Source organism: Pteropus vampyrus, unplaced genomic scaffold (genome assembly GCF_000151845.1).
Source record: "Pteropus vampyrus isolate Shadow unplaced genomic scaffold, Pvam_2.0 Scaffold53, whole genome shotgun sequence".
Taxonomy (NCBI): domain Eukaryota; kingdom Metazoa; phylum Chordata; class Mammalia; order Chiroptera; family Pteropodidae; genus Pteropus; species Pteropus vampyrus.
This window is the reverse complement of record NW_011888834.1, coordinates 6,703,093-6,719,947: the sequence shown is the minus strand read 5'-3', so window position 1 is coordinate 6,719,947 and position 16,855 is coordinate 6,703,093. Positions and strand designations below refer to the sequence as shown.

At 46.0% G+C, this 16,855-nt stretch overlaps 1 protein-coding gene across 1 annotated transcript in view; it reads right to left on the bottom strand.

Moving 5' to 3' along the window:
• Positions 1–16,855, bottom strand: part of DPYSL2 (dihydropyrimidinase like 2) — a 75,284-nt gene that overhangs the window by 26,405 nt on the left and 32,024 nt on the right. Inside the window, exons 4-6 of the mRNA XM_011360351.2 lie at positions 3,342–3,506; positions 1,062–1,123; positions 468–548 (exon numbers count right to left, since the gene is read on the bottom strand). Of these exons, the coding sequence (XP_011358653.1) occupies positions 468–548; positions 1,062–1,123; positions 3,342–3,506 (308 nt within the window). The remainder of the gene's footprint in view (positions 1–467; positions 549–1,061; positions 1,124–3,341; positions 3,507–16,855) is intronic.

Genomic DNA, 16,855 nt, shown 5'->3' with positions numbered 1-16,855 from the left:
GGTAAGATGTGAAAATGGCGTTGCTAACCACTCAGCCTTCATCTCAAGACCCCATTAAGAGAAGGGCTCAGTACTCTGTTCTCAGTCCTGCCTAAGCTATGGCGAATCAATCACGGCCTCCCAGGCACATGGAGCTCCTCCTCCGGGATGCTACAGTATAAACATCTATAGGTAGGCGCCCATGCCCCACCCCCACAAGAGGTGCATCGGCATCACAGCACTGAGAGAAATAACCTGTCTGTGAAAAGGGAACAGGCTGTGTGTCCTGCAGAACACACTGGGAGGCGCCTGCGTCACCGACATTCATGCTGTCAGGGAGGCTGTCCGTACACCACCCAAGGAAGCTCACGCCAGGTTCCCCTGCTTTTCCAAACCTGGGAGCGGAGCTCCAAAAGTCACTTCCCTTTCTGGAGGCTGCCTCTCCCCTTGTGGGTCATGCAGAAACGACAGAGGGGAAGGCATCGTACCTCTGCAATGATGTCACCATTCTCTGCGTGGACTTGGGCGATGGCACCGATATCCCGGATCACGCTCAGCACTTCGTAGATCTGAGAGAGGAGGGGAGCGAGAGGAGAGACAGGGACGTCCATCTCCCTGTCCGCAAGCCCGCCCTTCTCCCTGTCAGCCACAGGGATCACAAACGGCACGCCTCGGCTACTTCTGTGAAGCCCTGCTCTTCTGCCGTGTCCCAAGGGCAACATTTCTGGCCACATGGGGCAGAGCAGGATCTCTCAGTAATTAACAGAAGCAGCATAACCTAAAAGGATGTGGATTAGGACTGAGAAGCTCATGGATGACACTGGCTCTGAGTACACCTCTCAGCCACGCCGTCCATGGCGGGCCAACTCCAGAGCCTGGTGGAATGGAACGCCGGCGCTGGGGGCCAGGGCACTAGGTTCATTCCCTCCCTAAAGGTAACGTTGCATCAGGGACTTCATCTGCCACCATTTCCCATGGAGCTGAGAGAGGTATATATGCTGGAGGCAGCTTTCAAGACAATAGCAGTGGCCTGAATGTACCAAATGTCCGTGAGCCTGCTCAGAAGAGCCAACTTTTCTTACCTGGGAATCCGTTAGCTGGAAGCGATCTTTGAAAGCCATGTACACGAGGAAAGAATTTACCCCTGGAGGACAGACAAAATAGGGAGATGTGACTTTAGTAGATAAACCAAATAATCTGGAAAGGAATGTGTGTGTGTATATATATATATGTATATATATATATACACACATCCATGAGAGAGAGGAGAGAAAGAGAGAGAGAGAAGAGGAATGATAAAGCAAATGGGGTAAAATATAAACAACCTGTAAATGTAGGAGTAAGGTGCAAAAGTTCTTTTTAGTATTCTTATAATTTTTCTCTAAGTTTAGAACTATATCAAAATTAAAAGTGGCTTGTATTTGTATACCCATACGGATATACGGCATTATTCACAATAGCCAAAAAGTGGAATCGGCCAACTGTCCACTGACAGGTGAATGGATAAACCAAACGTGGCATATCCGTAAACGGAATATCATTCAGCCTTCAGCAGGAAGGAAAGTCTGACACAAGCTGCAACGTGGATCAACCCTGAGGACATTATGCTAAGAAAAAGACAAATACTGTAGGATTCTACTTCTACGTCAAATTCATAGCAACAGAAAATAGGATGGGGTTTGTCAGGGCTGGGGGAAGGAGGGAGTGGAGAGTGAGCGGTCGAATGGGTACAGGGTCTCAGTTGGGGAAGATGAAAAGTTCCAGAGATGGGTGATGGTTACACAACAATGTGAAATGTACTTAAGGCCTCTGAACTGAACGTACACTTAACAACGGTTGAGATGGTAAATTTTATGTGATGTTATATTTTACCACAATTAAAAGTTAAATATTAAACAAAAAAGTTTATCCCAACTGTTGGGACTTCATGAAGAAAACGAATTAGAACATCCTGTTGAGAAGATCTATAATATAATAACTGTCTTTTCTTTGGTAAACATACTGTCCTACGTGCTGATTTTTAAGAAATGATTTTAAATAAGAAACATTCCATGAGTGGGACAAGCAGATGTCACAATTCTCATCCTGGCATTTTAGAGTTCTTGCCTCCCTGGGGACAGGACCAAATATCTCTGCCTAACATCCATCACAATAGTAAACAATTGTACTGACAACCTTCTAGTCTGAGCACTTAATTCAAGCCACTGGGGGTGCTGGAAGCTGCCTAAATTCAAGCCCCAGGACATCTCAGCCCTTCTCCCCCACTAGGCAACAGTTGCTATGTGGTAACCTCTTGGCTGATTGTGAGTAGACTCACAATAAGTATCTAAAGTTAAATGTGGGTATTCTTAAAAGTGAGAAAGATTAAGCTACTTTCTTTTACGGGGTACTTTCACACTAGAAAGAATCTTAGGATATCTATATCTAGTCCAATAACCTGCTGTGAGGAATTTTTTTTAATCCGAGACTCATAAAATTTAAGCGATTTGTCCAAACTCATACAGCTAGTTTGTAGAAGAATAGAGAAATGAACTCGAAACTATAGATTTTTATTCTGGGCTTTTTCTACCATATCTATGCCTAGCAATTTCCCTCCTGTCATTTTACTCACAGTTCATGGGACTTCTGAGCTTAGAAGTCTCCAAACCCTAAAGCAATAGGTGTTTCTTTGACAATTACGATCCAGTGACGTTAACTTGTGACCCAGGAGTCAAGTCTACAGCCAAGTTCAAAGGGACCCCAGAAGATGATGTGATTTGGCAAAACCACCTAACCCCCAAGGTTCATGTGGACGAGAGGGTCCCAGAGGCACCTGAGGTAGTCAAGATTCCTCCAGCCTCCCTGGAAATCTTTCAGAACCCAATCCCTGGAATCTTACTCCCTAAAATAGCCCTATGGACCAAAAGAGACCCCTCAAGTTGTCCCGGGGCTTCCTCAAATCTGTCCTGGTTCTCCCAGGTTTGGCAGGAAGAAGCTCCCCAAATCCTCTACTCCAAGTCCCGGGCACTCTCCTACGACCGCCCAGAATCCCCACCAGGATACGCATTTTACCTTTTGAGGGCAAGTCACTCTCATAGCCCCTAGCTAGGGCGCAAGGTTCTCTCAAACCAATAAAGTGAAAGCAGATGTTATATAGGAACAGATCCCTGGAATAAGGCTCAGATTGGTTCTCATATCAGCGAAAGCTTCTGTTGTCGGACTGGGTTTGGCCCCCTCCAATCAGCATGAACTGCAGCCCAAGCCTTGTCTCCTTAAATGGCCAGGATGAGGATCAAAAGAGATTTAAAAGCATCATTCACAGAGCTTGTCTCCAAGGGCTGTGCCAGCTCATAGACTAAGGATACTGGGTTGGTGCAACCTACCGTGGTCCTTCACCAGAGCTTCCATCTCCTCTTGGATACCCTTGTGCCACTCGGTAATGTCCACGTGCAGAGAGTAGTCACAGCAGGACTTGCTGTCGGCCCATTCCCTCCACTGGTCAAAGGCGGCCAGCAGGCTTGTCCCAGGCTCAGGCACAACATGGTCAACTAGAAAGGAACAGATATTTGTCGTCATCAACAGAAGCCTCAAGGGCCACAGGCCAGCAGCTGTTTTCTCAACAAAGCTTCTTGGGTTCAAAGTCCAGATGGTGATCTCTACAACCAGCTTCTAAGGATCCACTTAAACCAGCTGACTACCCAAGAGAGGGAAAGCAGAAACTTGGCATGGCATGGCTACTCCGGTGAAACCACGCATGAGTTGCCCAGATCTGATTTCCCAGCTCAAAGTCCCTGAAAGCACACACCTCGGGCACATTTCTCAGACAATGAGTCATTATGGACAATGGCGGTGTCAAATGGCCAGGCAGAGCTGCCAAACCGCTCTTTATGCTGATAGCTGCTTGCAAGGAGACGCCCCCATCAGACGGCGAGGAACTTGAAGATGCTGGACCCGAGCCATGCAGACCAAGCCTTCAGAGGTCCCCAGCATATCCACTCATTACCACTCACATTTCTGCAGCATAATACCACTTTGTAATTTAAGGGAGAGCTTTCATCTTAAGAGTTCAAAGCATTTTAAAACTGTGGTTATTGCTATATTATTTTTGAGCTCAGCTGATATGAAGACAGAGAGGAGTCAGGCTGACCTGGGTTTGCTTCCTGGCTTAACCACCTACCGGCAAGGTACTCATGGGCCAGCTACTTAACTTCCAGTACTCTAAGTCTCTGTGCTAGTTTAAAACAAGGATATTGCCTACCATATACATTTGCCTACCATGTCCATTAAATGAGACAGCATATCAATCGAAAGTCGCTTCCCTATTTAAACCTACTGATGGATTCTCCTTGCTCTTCAGATATAGATTAAAGTCCCCAACAAGGTCTGCATGATCCTGCCCAGCTTGGCCCATGACTGCCACCACAACATCACCCTGGACCATCTCCCCCTCACGCTCTGCTCTCCCAACACACCAGCTGCCTTTCACTTCCTACGATAACATCCTGCTCCCTTCTGCCACAGGGCCTTTGCACATGTTGTCTCTCCTAGGTCTTGGAGAGCTCTCACCCAGTTACCACGAGAATAGGTTTACCAGAACTATTAGTACCTATCTTCTGCACAGACATTAAACTACAAACTGAAATGATTTGTCCAAGGTTAAAACAAATTTGTGCAACAAAGATAAAACCCAGGACTCTTGACACCCTAAGCAATGAATCATTCTCCTAAATAAAATATTAGATTTTGTATGGCCAGGTAAGCAGTTCTTAGCTAAGAAAATGCCAGCCCAAGCAATGCTAGTGAGCTCAGATTTCTAAAATGGATCAAATCTTACAGATGCTGCTAAATGGTAATCAACTAAACTTGGTTCCATATGTCTCAAAAATAACATCCAAGCTAAATTTTCTTTTGACAAAATTTACTTTTTATAAGTAGTAGTATACGCAAGTAAGTGGGTACAAACATAGCTGGTGTAATATAATATTGTCTAATGAAAGCAATGACGATGTGTACTTCTAATAAGAGTCTGTTCCGCCTGCAAGATGCTAACACAGAAACCCTGACAAAACGATTCTAATATCTCTTCTAAAATTGCGTCCCCTGCCTCCTCAAAAAAAAAAAAAAGAGAGAGAGAGAGAAAACATGACTTTGTAGTAATCACAGTTTGAACAGAAGCTCCCGACCCCACAGGCCCTGACGTCATCTCCTGCCCTCCTCCAAATCAGGATCTTAAACCTTTCATCAGACCCTGTCATTCTCTGATGAAATCCGTCAGTTGCTGTCCTCCATTTTAGAGTAAAATTCAAACTCCTCTGGGCCCTGCGGACCCAGCCGTGGCTCACCTCTCCCACGGACTGTCATCCGCCCCCTGCTCACCACCATCAGGCCACGCAGGCTGTTTTTCACCCTCTGACCTAACCAACTCCTCCCCACCTCCAGGTCTTTGCACAAACAGTTGCCTCTCTCTCTGGAAATCCATTCTCGTCACTCTTTACTCAGGCATCTCCTCCTCCTCCTCTTCCTCCTTCACATGGGGCTAAATGTCACCATCCCAGGGTCACGTCCCCATTTGCAGCCATTTCTGTATCGGTTTTCCTAGTTACTATCTGACTCCTCGACTAGGATGTACACTCCCTCACAGCAGGGAGTGAGTGCCTAGAAACAGTAAGTGCTCAATAAATGTTTTAAACAAATGAATGACTGTTCCCTTCCAGCTCATATTTCACCCTGCAAGATGAGGTCAAGCACAGAAGGAGGTATCCTCCCGGGAACACAACCAGATTTTCCTGCTTAACCCCAAAAGTGTGTAACAACATCTGGCGCTATGCTCCTCCAACTTCGGGGTGTAGAAAAGTTATCTGGAGAGCTTACTAAAACACAGGTCCCTGGCCATGACACCCAGGATTTCAGATTCCATAGATCCGGGCTGGGCCTGAGAATCTTCATTTTAATAAGCTCCCTGGGAGCTCATGAGTCGGCCCGGACCACCTGAACATCACTAATTAAGTGTAAATCTTTTCCCATGTGTCTCCTGCCATCTCCATTCACTCATCCCCATTTTACCAGGAGGGACAACATTATCACTTAGGAAAAATATCGGGTTTCCTAGCTGTAATACTGTGGCTTCCCTCCGTATCTACAAACAGCTCCTAGAATTATGAACTCGAAAATTCAGGAAACACACAAAGCGAAAGGCTTGAGGGAAATAAACATGTTTCCTCCAAAAGCTAATGACACTCAGAGATGTGTCCACGAAAAGCCTCCACATGTTTTCCCACAGTTCTCTTTCCATCACCGGTCCCCAGGGAAGGGCTGCTCCAGGAACAGAGCAGAATGTCATTCTCACTTCCGGAGGAAGCAGAGATTCCCCACTGAGGACACAGCCTGAAAACGACTTGCACAGAACTCAGGGGCTTTTTCTCGGGTGACTTTCCTAAGCTACCTGTCCCTGCAAGAGCCTGGCGTTTGCCTTGCAGCTGACTTCTCTCCACTCATGTAAGACATGAGGGAAAGCTCGTCCACCCAACCGTCTAACAGGCATGTGGAAAGAGGATGGACTTGGGGGTCAATGGGCCCCAAGTTCTGATTCTGGGTCTTGCTGCAGCACTCCCTTGCTGCACGGATTCTCTGAGACCTCTAGTTCTTCATCTATGAAACATGGGCATGAAACTACCTACCGTCCAGGGCCGCAAGAAGTTTAAGAAAGCGTGTGTGAAAGCAACATGGCTGCCACACACTGAGTGTTCATCCGTCAGGATCAGCCACTGTGGTTTCGGCGGTAGGCCTGTGAATCTGTTTATGAGGGAGCCAAGAACATGCTGGGGACACTGTCCTGAACTCAGGAATTACGACCGGTATCCAGAAGTGCTTTCACCAGAAGACACCAGCTATTTCCAAAGGGCTGTTTTTACTTCCCTTAAAACTGTCAAAGGACACTAAATTTTCAACAGCTTTATTGAGATATAATTCACACATATACAATTCACCCATTTAAACTGTACAATTCAATGGTTTTTTAGTCTAGTCACGGAATTGTGCAATCATCACCACGATCTACTTGTATGACGTCACCCAAAAAAAGAAACCCCGGACCCATCGGCCGTCCCTCCCCATTCCCTCCTGACCCTACTATTTCCAGCCCTACGCAATCACTAATTTGCTTCCTGTCTCTATAGATTTGCCTGTTCTGGACATTTCATATAAACAGAATCATACAATATGTGGTCTTTTGTGTCTGGCTTCTTTCACTCTGCATAAGGTTCATCCACGTTGTAGTGCGTATCAGCACTTCATTCCTTTGTGTTACTTTCAGTGGTTTTGGTATCCTGTTTTTATGTTTATTGGATATTGGCAGTGAATGTTAAGCCACAGAGTAAACAGGCTGCTCCTAGAAAATTCAATTATAGAACTCCTCTGGAGTTTGTAGTGTTTAAAAGACTCTACTTTTTAAAAACTTTTTATTCTGAGGTCATCGTAGATTCACATGCAGGAGTAAGAAATGACACAGAGAGATCCTAGGACCCACTGCCCAGCCTGACTTCAGCACATCACAACCGGGAAGTCAACACTGACATAAACCAAGACCCCAAGTTTTAAAAGGCCAGTAGCTGGTGTGTCTGATCAGCTCTCAAAGGGCCCTTCGTATTTAAAACACAGAGATGCCAGAGGTCATCGTCACAGGCCCGGCTCTGGAACTGAAGAGGCGAAGCAGGAACCATATTCTGAAAGTCTGCTGCAGGATAAGCATGTGGGGCAGAAGGAAGCGGGGGACAGCCCTTCTCCTTGGTCCTCCACCACCGCCTCCCCGAAGCATCACACACAGTCCCATGCAGGGGAAGTTCCAGAAACTCCTGTAAGTACACACACCACCCTCACTCCCTGGGGTACTTACTCCATCGAAATTGCCCATCTCCTATTTCCCGTTCCAGAATTATCACTGCCTCTTTCTCTAGTCTTGAATTTAATTGTGTGCAGCAGCCTCTCCCCTTTTCATCTTGGATAAATTAACAGACTTGAATTAAGAGCAAACCATCGGGGAGATGACAACATACACCACTGCTGGCTTATCTATGGTGCTCCCAAGCTGGCATCTCCCCAGTGAAATGCCAGGAGACCTTTCTCAACAGGGAGAGGCTGTTGTTGGTGGACAGATAAGAGCCTTTGGGAGACAGGCCTGCCAGTTAGGATAAGATGGTTTTGTTCTGGGAGGCAGGGGGCGGGGGGGGAGGCAGAAAGAGAAGAGAAATTAGCTGTCCGTGGGAATACATGAAGTGCCCAGAGGAGAGGTCGTGGAGGACAGACCAGGCTCAGACACCTGAGGATCTGGACAGTTCTGCCCATTACTCATCATGTGTTTTTGGACAAGACATTCGACCTCTCTGGCCTTCAGAAGGCTCGTCTGTAAAATGGGGCTAACACTTGTATCTCGTCCTTAGGGTTCCAGTGAGGTAAAAATGAATTGACACGGGAACTACACAAGAATATCTGCTCCAGGGACACGGTCAATAAACACTAGCAGGAAGACAGCTATACCCTTTATAAGGAGAGCAACCCCACATAAACCCCTGTGGGAAGTATTCAGGGGCCCCTAAAGCACATGCTGACAGGGCTAGCTACTCACCAAGTACAGCTGATCCTTGAATAACACGGGTTTGAACGGTGTGGGTCCAGTTACATGTGGCTTTTTTTTCAATAAATAAGTAAATGTATTCTCTCTTCTCTATGATTTCCTTAAAAATACTTTCTTTTTCTAGCTTACTGTAGTGGAAGAATACAGTATATAATACATATAATATACAAAATGTTTTCATTGCTAATGTTATCAATAAGGCTTCTTGTCAACAATAGGCTATCAGTGGTTAAGTTCTGGGGGAGTCCAAAGTTATACGTGGATTTCTGGCTGAGAGGGGGGCGGTCAGACCTCTAGCCCCCATGTTGTTCAAGGGACAACTGTATACTGTTTTTCCTGCAATACAAAGAAGTATTTTCCTAAAAGCTGAATCTAGAATGTTTTTGCCTGATTTTCTCATCTATAAACTGGCAAAAAACAATGTGCCTCACATGTTTATAAATGTTTGATAAGAAGGTATTTGTAAAGTACAAAGTGCTGGTCAAATCGGCCCGATTATCCTTCACTGTCTCTTCACAGCCCCATCGAGCAGGAGGGCTGGCACACAGAAGGTGCTCAATAAGCACGGGAGAGACCGAACATCAGTCCCAGGAACACACGGCAATCTCGCCCACCTACCAGAGACCTCGCTGTAGCCAGTTTTAAAATCCCAGCCCTCCTGAATGCTGGCGAGGGGCCCTCCTACCTTAGGTTAACGCCAGCCAAAGAAAGAGTGGCTAACTTTATTTAGTGTAAGTGTAATTGGTATACTTCGAAGATGAGAGTAACAGTAAAAAATAATTCACATGTATTGAACACTTCCTATGTGTCTGGTACTATTCTGTGCATCTTCCATGAATCACCTCCTTTAATCTTTACACCAGCCTCCTGAGGTCAAAGCCAGTGTTGGCCTCAGTTTTCAGCTGAAGATGCTGAGGGATGGTGAGATTACATAACCTGCTCAACATTACTTAAAATGCACTCCACAGAGGGCCTGGCAGACAGGTGTGCAACATTTATACCACCATGCTTCGGCCAAGTCAGCCCTTGGGAGAACTCTGGAAGATGGTCAACAACGTGTCTGTCCTTAGCTGATGTGACCACTGCTGGGCAGCCATGGACTGTGACCCCAGAACCCCTACTCTTAACCACCCCTGCTTGAGAGAGAACAGGGAGTGAGGGCTTGAGAAGTAAAATGCGGCCTTATCCCTTTATTGTTTATAACTACAGCTAGCAGTTCAGTAAGTCGATAAACACGGAGGAAAACTGTATAATTAGCAAAACGATCACAAGCACATTAACACACGCTCCCAACTGCTCAAACCTTGAGGCACTTCGGTAATCCCCTTATTTCTCTTTCCCACACTTTCTCTAAAGTAATCTCGCTGTTAAAACTGGACAACTATATTCATATAACCCAAGCTGAGCTCTAAGCAATTGTTCAGCATCCAGCGATCACTGCTAGAATCATGATGCCAGAATCTGGCGGGAATAGGGGCTGAAGCAAGATCCAGTAAGATATATTTATAAAACAAACAACCTCTTATGTGAGCTGATATCAGCCAACTTTGGAGAAAACAAAGAGGCAGAAGATATGAACTATGCCCTTAAAATATTTAAAATCTAGTTGGGGAAAGAATGCATTAAAACATAACATGAGAAATGATTCTATTTGATCTTTGGGCTCTGCTCTCTTCCACTTGGCCTCCCCACCAACCCCTGAAGAACTGAATGCTATTGACACCCTAATTTCTAGCCTCCCACTCCCTCTTGGCCCACTTCAGCCTTGGCTCCACCCTGCCCCGCAACATGCTCCTGGTTCAACCTATCCCTGTCCCCACCACCCTGACCGCCTTCCGTGGCCATGTGGCGACTGCCCACAGCATCACTGCCCCTCCTGCCCACACCCGCCCCAGAACCAGGACAGCACTCAGCAAGTCTGCCTCCGCCCCTTGGAATAATCTTCCCCTGGCTCCTCCTTCTCCCTCACATTTTCAATGCTGGTGTCCCCACGAGCTCTGTCCTACTTCATTAGATTCCATTCACATTTCTGACATTTATTTAAAAGGTCTTGAGCTGGGGATCTGAACAGGGGAATGGCAGGTCCTTCTCTGACTGGCCCACATGGGACTCCTGATTCCTCATTGTTGTCGGTCTTTTCTTCTCTCATTCCTCCCAGGCATATCCTCTTTTCTTCCTCCTGATCTCCTTCCTCCCAACTCTTCTACTTCCCACCGTCTTCTGCAGGGCATCTTGGTCCCATCACTCATCAGTTGATAGATTTGGGAACCAGAGCCCTCTTCAGTCTCAGGCAAATCCCCATGATGAGCAGCTGGAAGCAGCGGGGGAAACCCACAGGATGCAGCATCTCCCCGGCTTGGTTCCTGCTGCACGAAGGGAGCTGCCCATCCGGAAGCCAGGAGTGGGAACCTGGGGCTGTTCACACCTGCAGCCCACGCCCCCTACCCACCAGCTTTCCCTGCCCATGGGCCTGGGCCTGCTGGAATGAGGTTGCCCATTCCTTCCAGGATGCTGGAACAAGACTCTGAGGAACCAGGAGTCAGAGCCAGAACTGAAGGTGGGAAAGGGGAAGTGGGGAACAGGGCAGAGAGAAGGCCCAGATTCCAAACTCAGTGCTACTTCTGATTCTAAAGATGACCTTGGAAAGGTATCTTCAGCTTTTCACATTTTCACAGTTTAACACAGGCATAACCAGAGCTCCCTGCTTTAGGGAAATATATGTACCCCTCCAGAAATATTTTTAAATGGGAATGGGATGATTGAAGCATGTTATAATTTCATACCACTGATTGCATTTATTTGACAGCAACAATATCGACCTCACATGGGTATGCAGCTGTTTAGTGGTTCACAAAGGGCTATCGTGTGCTTTATCTCATTGGATGCTCCAACTAGATGGCAGGGCAGGTTCACGATGCTCACATCACAGATAAGAAAATCGGGGCCATGAGACTCACCTGCAGTCATGCAGACACTAAGTGACAGAGCTGGACCTAAATCTACCTTGTTTTATAGCCTTTCCTAACCATTGCCTTCTTGGTATTTCTATGAACGGCACTCACCTCAACCTTCTATACCTAAACTCTTTTCTATCATCGAAAACATATGAAGGTTCACATAACTGGACAGCTAATGACCTTAACCCAATGGACAGAGCGGGAAATAGCCAATGCGAGTCAGTGAAAGTTAATTTGGGGCACCAGATAAAGAGCTTGTCAAAATGTCAGCACCTCATAAAACCCTTTTCTTTGAGGCTTGGGGAAGCTTGCACATGGCCTCCTTGCATGCAAGATCAAAGTCCAGGCTAATGAAATCTGTGTGTGGAGATGAAGGGTCATTTATAATGTGTAAATTCTAACAGTGACAAACCAAACATTGGGCAGAAAGAAACCTTCTCCCTGACTCATCAAAAGCAGCCGTGGAGAGACTGGGAGAGCAGAATGCCCATCTGTAGGCTGCATGGGGTCACGACCTTCCCAGGGCAGGGTCCACCAGCATCAACCAGCGGGCAGGCGAGGGAGGGCCCAAAGTGATCCATCACTTCACCAGAACCGGCTTTACGTGAAAATCGGCCTCTGCAGCAGGATTCGGTAGTTTGTTCTCCACTCTCCTCAGACTGTTGGGCGGCTGAGTAGTTCACTGAGGAAGATGTTGTCAAACCTTAAATAGCAGCAGCACTGTCTAACCACCAGAAGTGCTTAAAGGACTTCAGTCGCCTACGCACAATGACACAACTAATTGCCCAGGAATCTCGCTTACTGATATAAGCAAGTCTGGCAAACTACTTGAAGAGATTGTTAGTGGCTAGAATCAGGTTCAGACCCAGGGACCCTAAGAAATTGCTTTATCTTTTCACTGATGAGGAATCTGAGCCCCAGGGAAGTTTCAAGAGTTGTGAAAAGACACATAATGAGATGTGCCAATACCAGAATTAATTCGAAGTCTAAATCCAAAATCTGTACTGCTTCCTTTATTTTTTTTTTATAATAGGAGAAAATATTACCTATAATCCTGCCATCTTACCAGTGACTATTAATCTTTTTTTTATGTCATCCAGATCCGCCATGTGCATATATTTTATGTGGGCATAATCACAGGGCACGCTAAGTTTTAAGTGTCTTTTTTCTTAATACCATACTGTCTTAGACTTCATAATTCAATTTTTTTATGTAAGAGCTATTCTTGGGGGAATCTACTACGACTTTCTTAACCATTACCCAATGTTGAACCTATAGATCGCTTCCAATTTTCCTCTATTATACATAATGTTCTTATGAACATAATCACGTAAATAATTTTTCCCCTATTTTAAATGGTTTTCTCTAGAGAGGGTTCTAGAATTGGGATAATTAGATGAGCTATGGTTCGTAATACAGATGACCACATTGCATTCCAAAGTGTCGCTACTTTATGCTACCACCAGCAATGCATCTGGATATCACCCCAACTACTGCTGGTATTTTCATTTTATTTGCTTACTATTTAAGGAGGTTAAAAAAAATGAAACAAACAAACAAACAAACAAAACGCTCTTTCACTAGAGTAGGCTATCTCTGTTTCAGATAAATGGCCACCTTCCAGAAAGACCCAAATAGCGGACTGAGTAATCCGTGACAAATCAGATCAACCAGCTGCACAAAGGAGTTACTGACAATTTAGCAGAAACGTGATTAACTTGCTACATCTGCCATCTTAGTTCTAGCACCCTCTCGGCCTTCCTCCAGCTTTGCCCACCGAGCCCCACAATGATCCCCACCAAGGCCGCCTTGTTCGTCAGACAAGATGTAGTCCAGGCAGCACAGACACAGAGGGAGCCCCGGGCCCTGGGCCCCAGGTGGACAGAGAGATGCTTTGCTTTGTCTTAGCTCCCTGTATGTTCACAGGCACTTAAGAGGAAGTGTCAACCCCAAAGCAGAATGATGAAATCATGGCCGGGGAGAAGGCAAGGAGAGCCAAAGGTGAAAATCCCAGCCAAACTCGTTAGAATACAAAGCTTTAAACTTCAGGTCCATGTACAATTTCTCCAAGAGAAGCTGGAAGCAGCGGGGGAAACCCACAGGATGCAGCATCTCCCCGGCTTGGTTCCTGCTGCACGAAGGAAGCTGCCCATCCGGAAGCCAGGAGTGGGAACCTGGGGCTGTTCACACCTGCAGCCCACGCCCCCTACCCACGAGCTTTCCCTGCCCATGGGCCTGGGCCTGCTGGAATGAGATTGCCCATTCCTTCCAGGATGCTGGAACAAGACTCTGAGGAACCAGGAGTCAGAGCCAGAACTGAAGGTGGGAAAGGGGAAGTGGGGAACAGGGCAGAGAGAAGGCCCAGATTCCAAACTCAGTGCTACTTCTGATTCTAAAGATGACCTTGGAAAGGTATCTTCAGCTTTTCACATTTTCACAGTTTAACACGGGCATAACCAGAGCTCCCTGCTTTAGGGAAATATATGTACCCCTCCAGAAATATTTTTAAATGGGAATGGGATGACTGAAGCATGTTATAATTTCATACCACTGATTGCATTTATTTGACAGCAACAATATCGACCTCACATGGGTATGCAGCTGTTTAGTGGTTCACAAAGGGCTATCGTGTGCTTTATCTCATTTGATGCTCCAACTAGATGGCAGGGCAGGTTCACGATGCTCGCGTCACAGATAAGAAAATCGGGGCCATGAGACTCACCTGCAGTCATGCAGACACTAAGTGACAGAGCTGGACCTAAATCTCCCTTGTTTTATAGCCTTTCCTAACCATTGCCTTCTTGGTATTTCTATGAACGGCACTCACCTCAACTTTCTATACCTAAACTCTTTTCTATCATCGAAAACATATGAAGGTTCACATAACTGGACAGCTAATGACCTTAACCCAATGGACAGAGCGGGAAATAGCCAATGCGAGTCAGTGAAAGTTAATTTGGGGCACCAGATAAAGAGCTTGTCAAAATGTCAGCACCTCATAAAACCCTTTTCTTTGAGGCTTGGGGAAGCTTGCACATGGCCTCCTTGCATGCAAGATCAAAGTCCAGGCTAATGAAATCTGTGTGTGGAGATGAAGGGTCATTTATAATGTGTAAATTCTAACAGTGACAAACCAAACATTGGGCAGAAAGAAACCTTCTCCCTGACTCATCAAAAGCAGCCGTGGAGAGACTGGGAGAGCAGAATGCCCATCTGTAGGCTGCATGGGGTCACGACCTTCCCAGGGCAGGGTCCACCAGCATCAACCAGCGGGCAGGCGAGGGAGGGCCCAAAGTGATCCATCACTTCACCAGAACCGGCTTTACGTGAAAATCGGCCTCTGCAGCAGGATTCGGTAGTTTGTTCTCCACTCTCCTCAGACTGTTGGGCGGCTGAGTAGTTCACTGAGGAAGATGTTGGCAAACCTTAAATAGCAGCAGCACTGTCTAACCACCAGAAGTGCTTAAAGGACTTCAGTCGCCTACGCACAATGACACAACTAATTGCCCAGGAATCTCGCTTACTGATATAAGCAAGTCTGGCAAACTACTTGAAGAGATTGTTAGTGGCTAGAATCAGGTTCAGACCCAGGGACCCTAAGAAATTGCTTTATCTTTTCACTGATGAGGAATCTGAGCCCCAGGGAAGTTTCAAGAGTTGTGAAAAGACACATAATGAGATGTGCCAATACCAGAATTAATTCGAAGTCTAAATCCAAAATCTGTACTGCTTCCTTTATTTTTTTTTTATAATAGGAGAAAATATTACCTATAATCCTGCCATCTTACCAGTGACTATTAATCTTTTTTTTATGTCATCCAGATCCGCCATGTGCATATATTTTATGTGGGCATAATCACAGGGCACGCTAAGTTTTAATTGTCTTTTTTCTTAATACCATACTGTCTTAGACTTCATAATTCAATTTTTTTATGTAAGAGCTATTCTTGGGGGAATCTACTACAACTTTCTTAACCATTACCCAATGTTGAACCTATAGATCGCTTCCAATTTTCCTCTATTATACATAATGTTCTTATGAACATAATCACGTAAATAATTTTTCCCCTATTTTAAATGGTTTTCTCTAGAGAGGGTTCTAGAATTGGGATAATTAGATGAGCTATGGTTCGTAATACAGATGACCACATTGCATTCCAAAGTGTCGCTACTTTATGCTACCACCAGCAATGCATCTGGATATCACCCCAACTACTGCTGGTATTTTCATTTTATTTGCTTACTATTTAAGGAGGTTAAAAAAAAATGAAACAAACAAACAAACAAACAAAATGCTCTTTCACTAGACTAGGCTATCTCTGTTTCAGATAAATGGCCACCTTCCAGAAAGACCCAAATAGCGGACTGAGAAATCCGTGACAAATCAGATCAACCAGCTGCACAAAGGAGTTACTGACAATTTAGCAGAAACATGATTAACTTGCTACATCTGCCATCTTAGTTCTAGCACCCTCTCGGCCTTCCTCCAGCTTTGCCCACCGAGCCCCACAATGATCCCCACCAAGGCCGCCTTGTTCGTCAGACAAGATGTAGTCCAGGCAGCACAGACATAGAGGGAGCCCCGGGCCCTGGGCCCCAGGTGGACAGAGAGATGCTGTGCTTTGTCTCAGCTCCCTGTATGTTCACAGGCACTTAAGAGGAAGTGTCAACCCCAAAGCAGAATGATGAAATCATGGCCGGGGAGAAGGCAAGGAGAGCCAAAGGTGAAAATCCCAGCCAAACTCGTTAGAATACAAAGCTTTAAACTTCAGGTCCATGTACAATTTCTCCAAGAGATGTTGAAATCGTTGGCTAACTGTGGGACAGGGTTCTGTTTCCTGTAATCAGAGTAGGAGTCTGAAAAATAGCCAAGTTTATGGCATCTCATATCCATGCATCAGTGGGAGAAACACAAAGTTTACCTCAGGCCAGCATTTCCACCCAAATTCCTCCTCGAAGCATCCTGAAGTGCTGGGGAGTGACTGGTTGCTCAGGGACAGGGGCTTCACACACCCTCCACTTGCCAGCACTCAAACTGCCCTACTCAGAAAGCTGGGCCTCAACTCCACCTTCTGAAAAGCTGACCTGAAATACACTCTCATCCACGAAAGGAATGTAAGAGAACCGGAAAAAACAGTGCTGCGTGAGAATGGCCCCCCAGTGCTGTCAACTGTCCACGCGGACTGTGCCGGAAACAGAGCACGACGAAAGCCCATGGGGAGTGTACTGCAAGGCTCAGAGCTTGTGGCTCCTGCGCTCACCTGCCTGGGCGGAATCTGGGCTCCGCCACTGACTAGTTCTAGGACCTCAG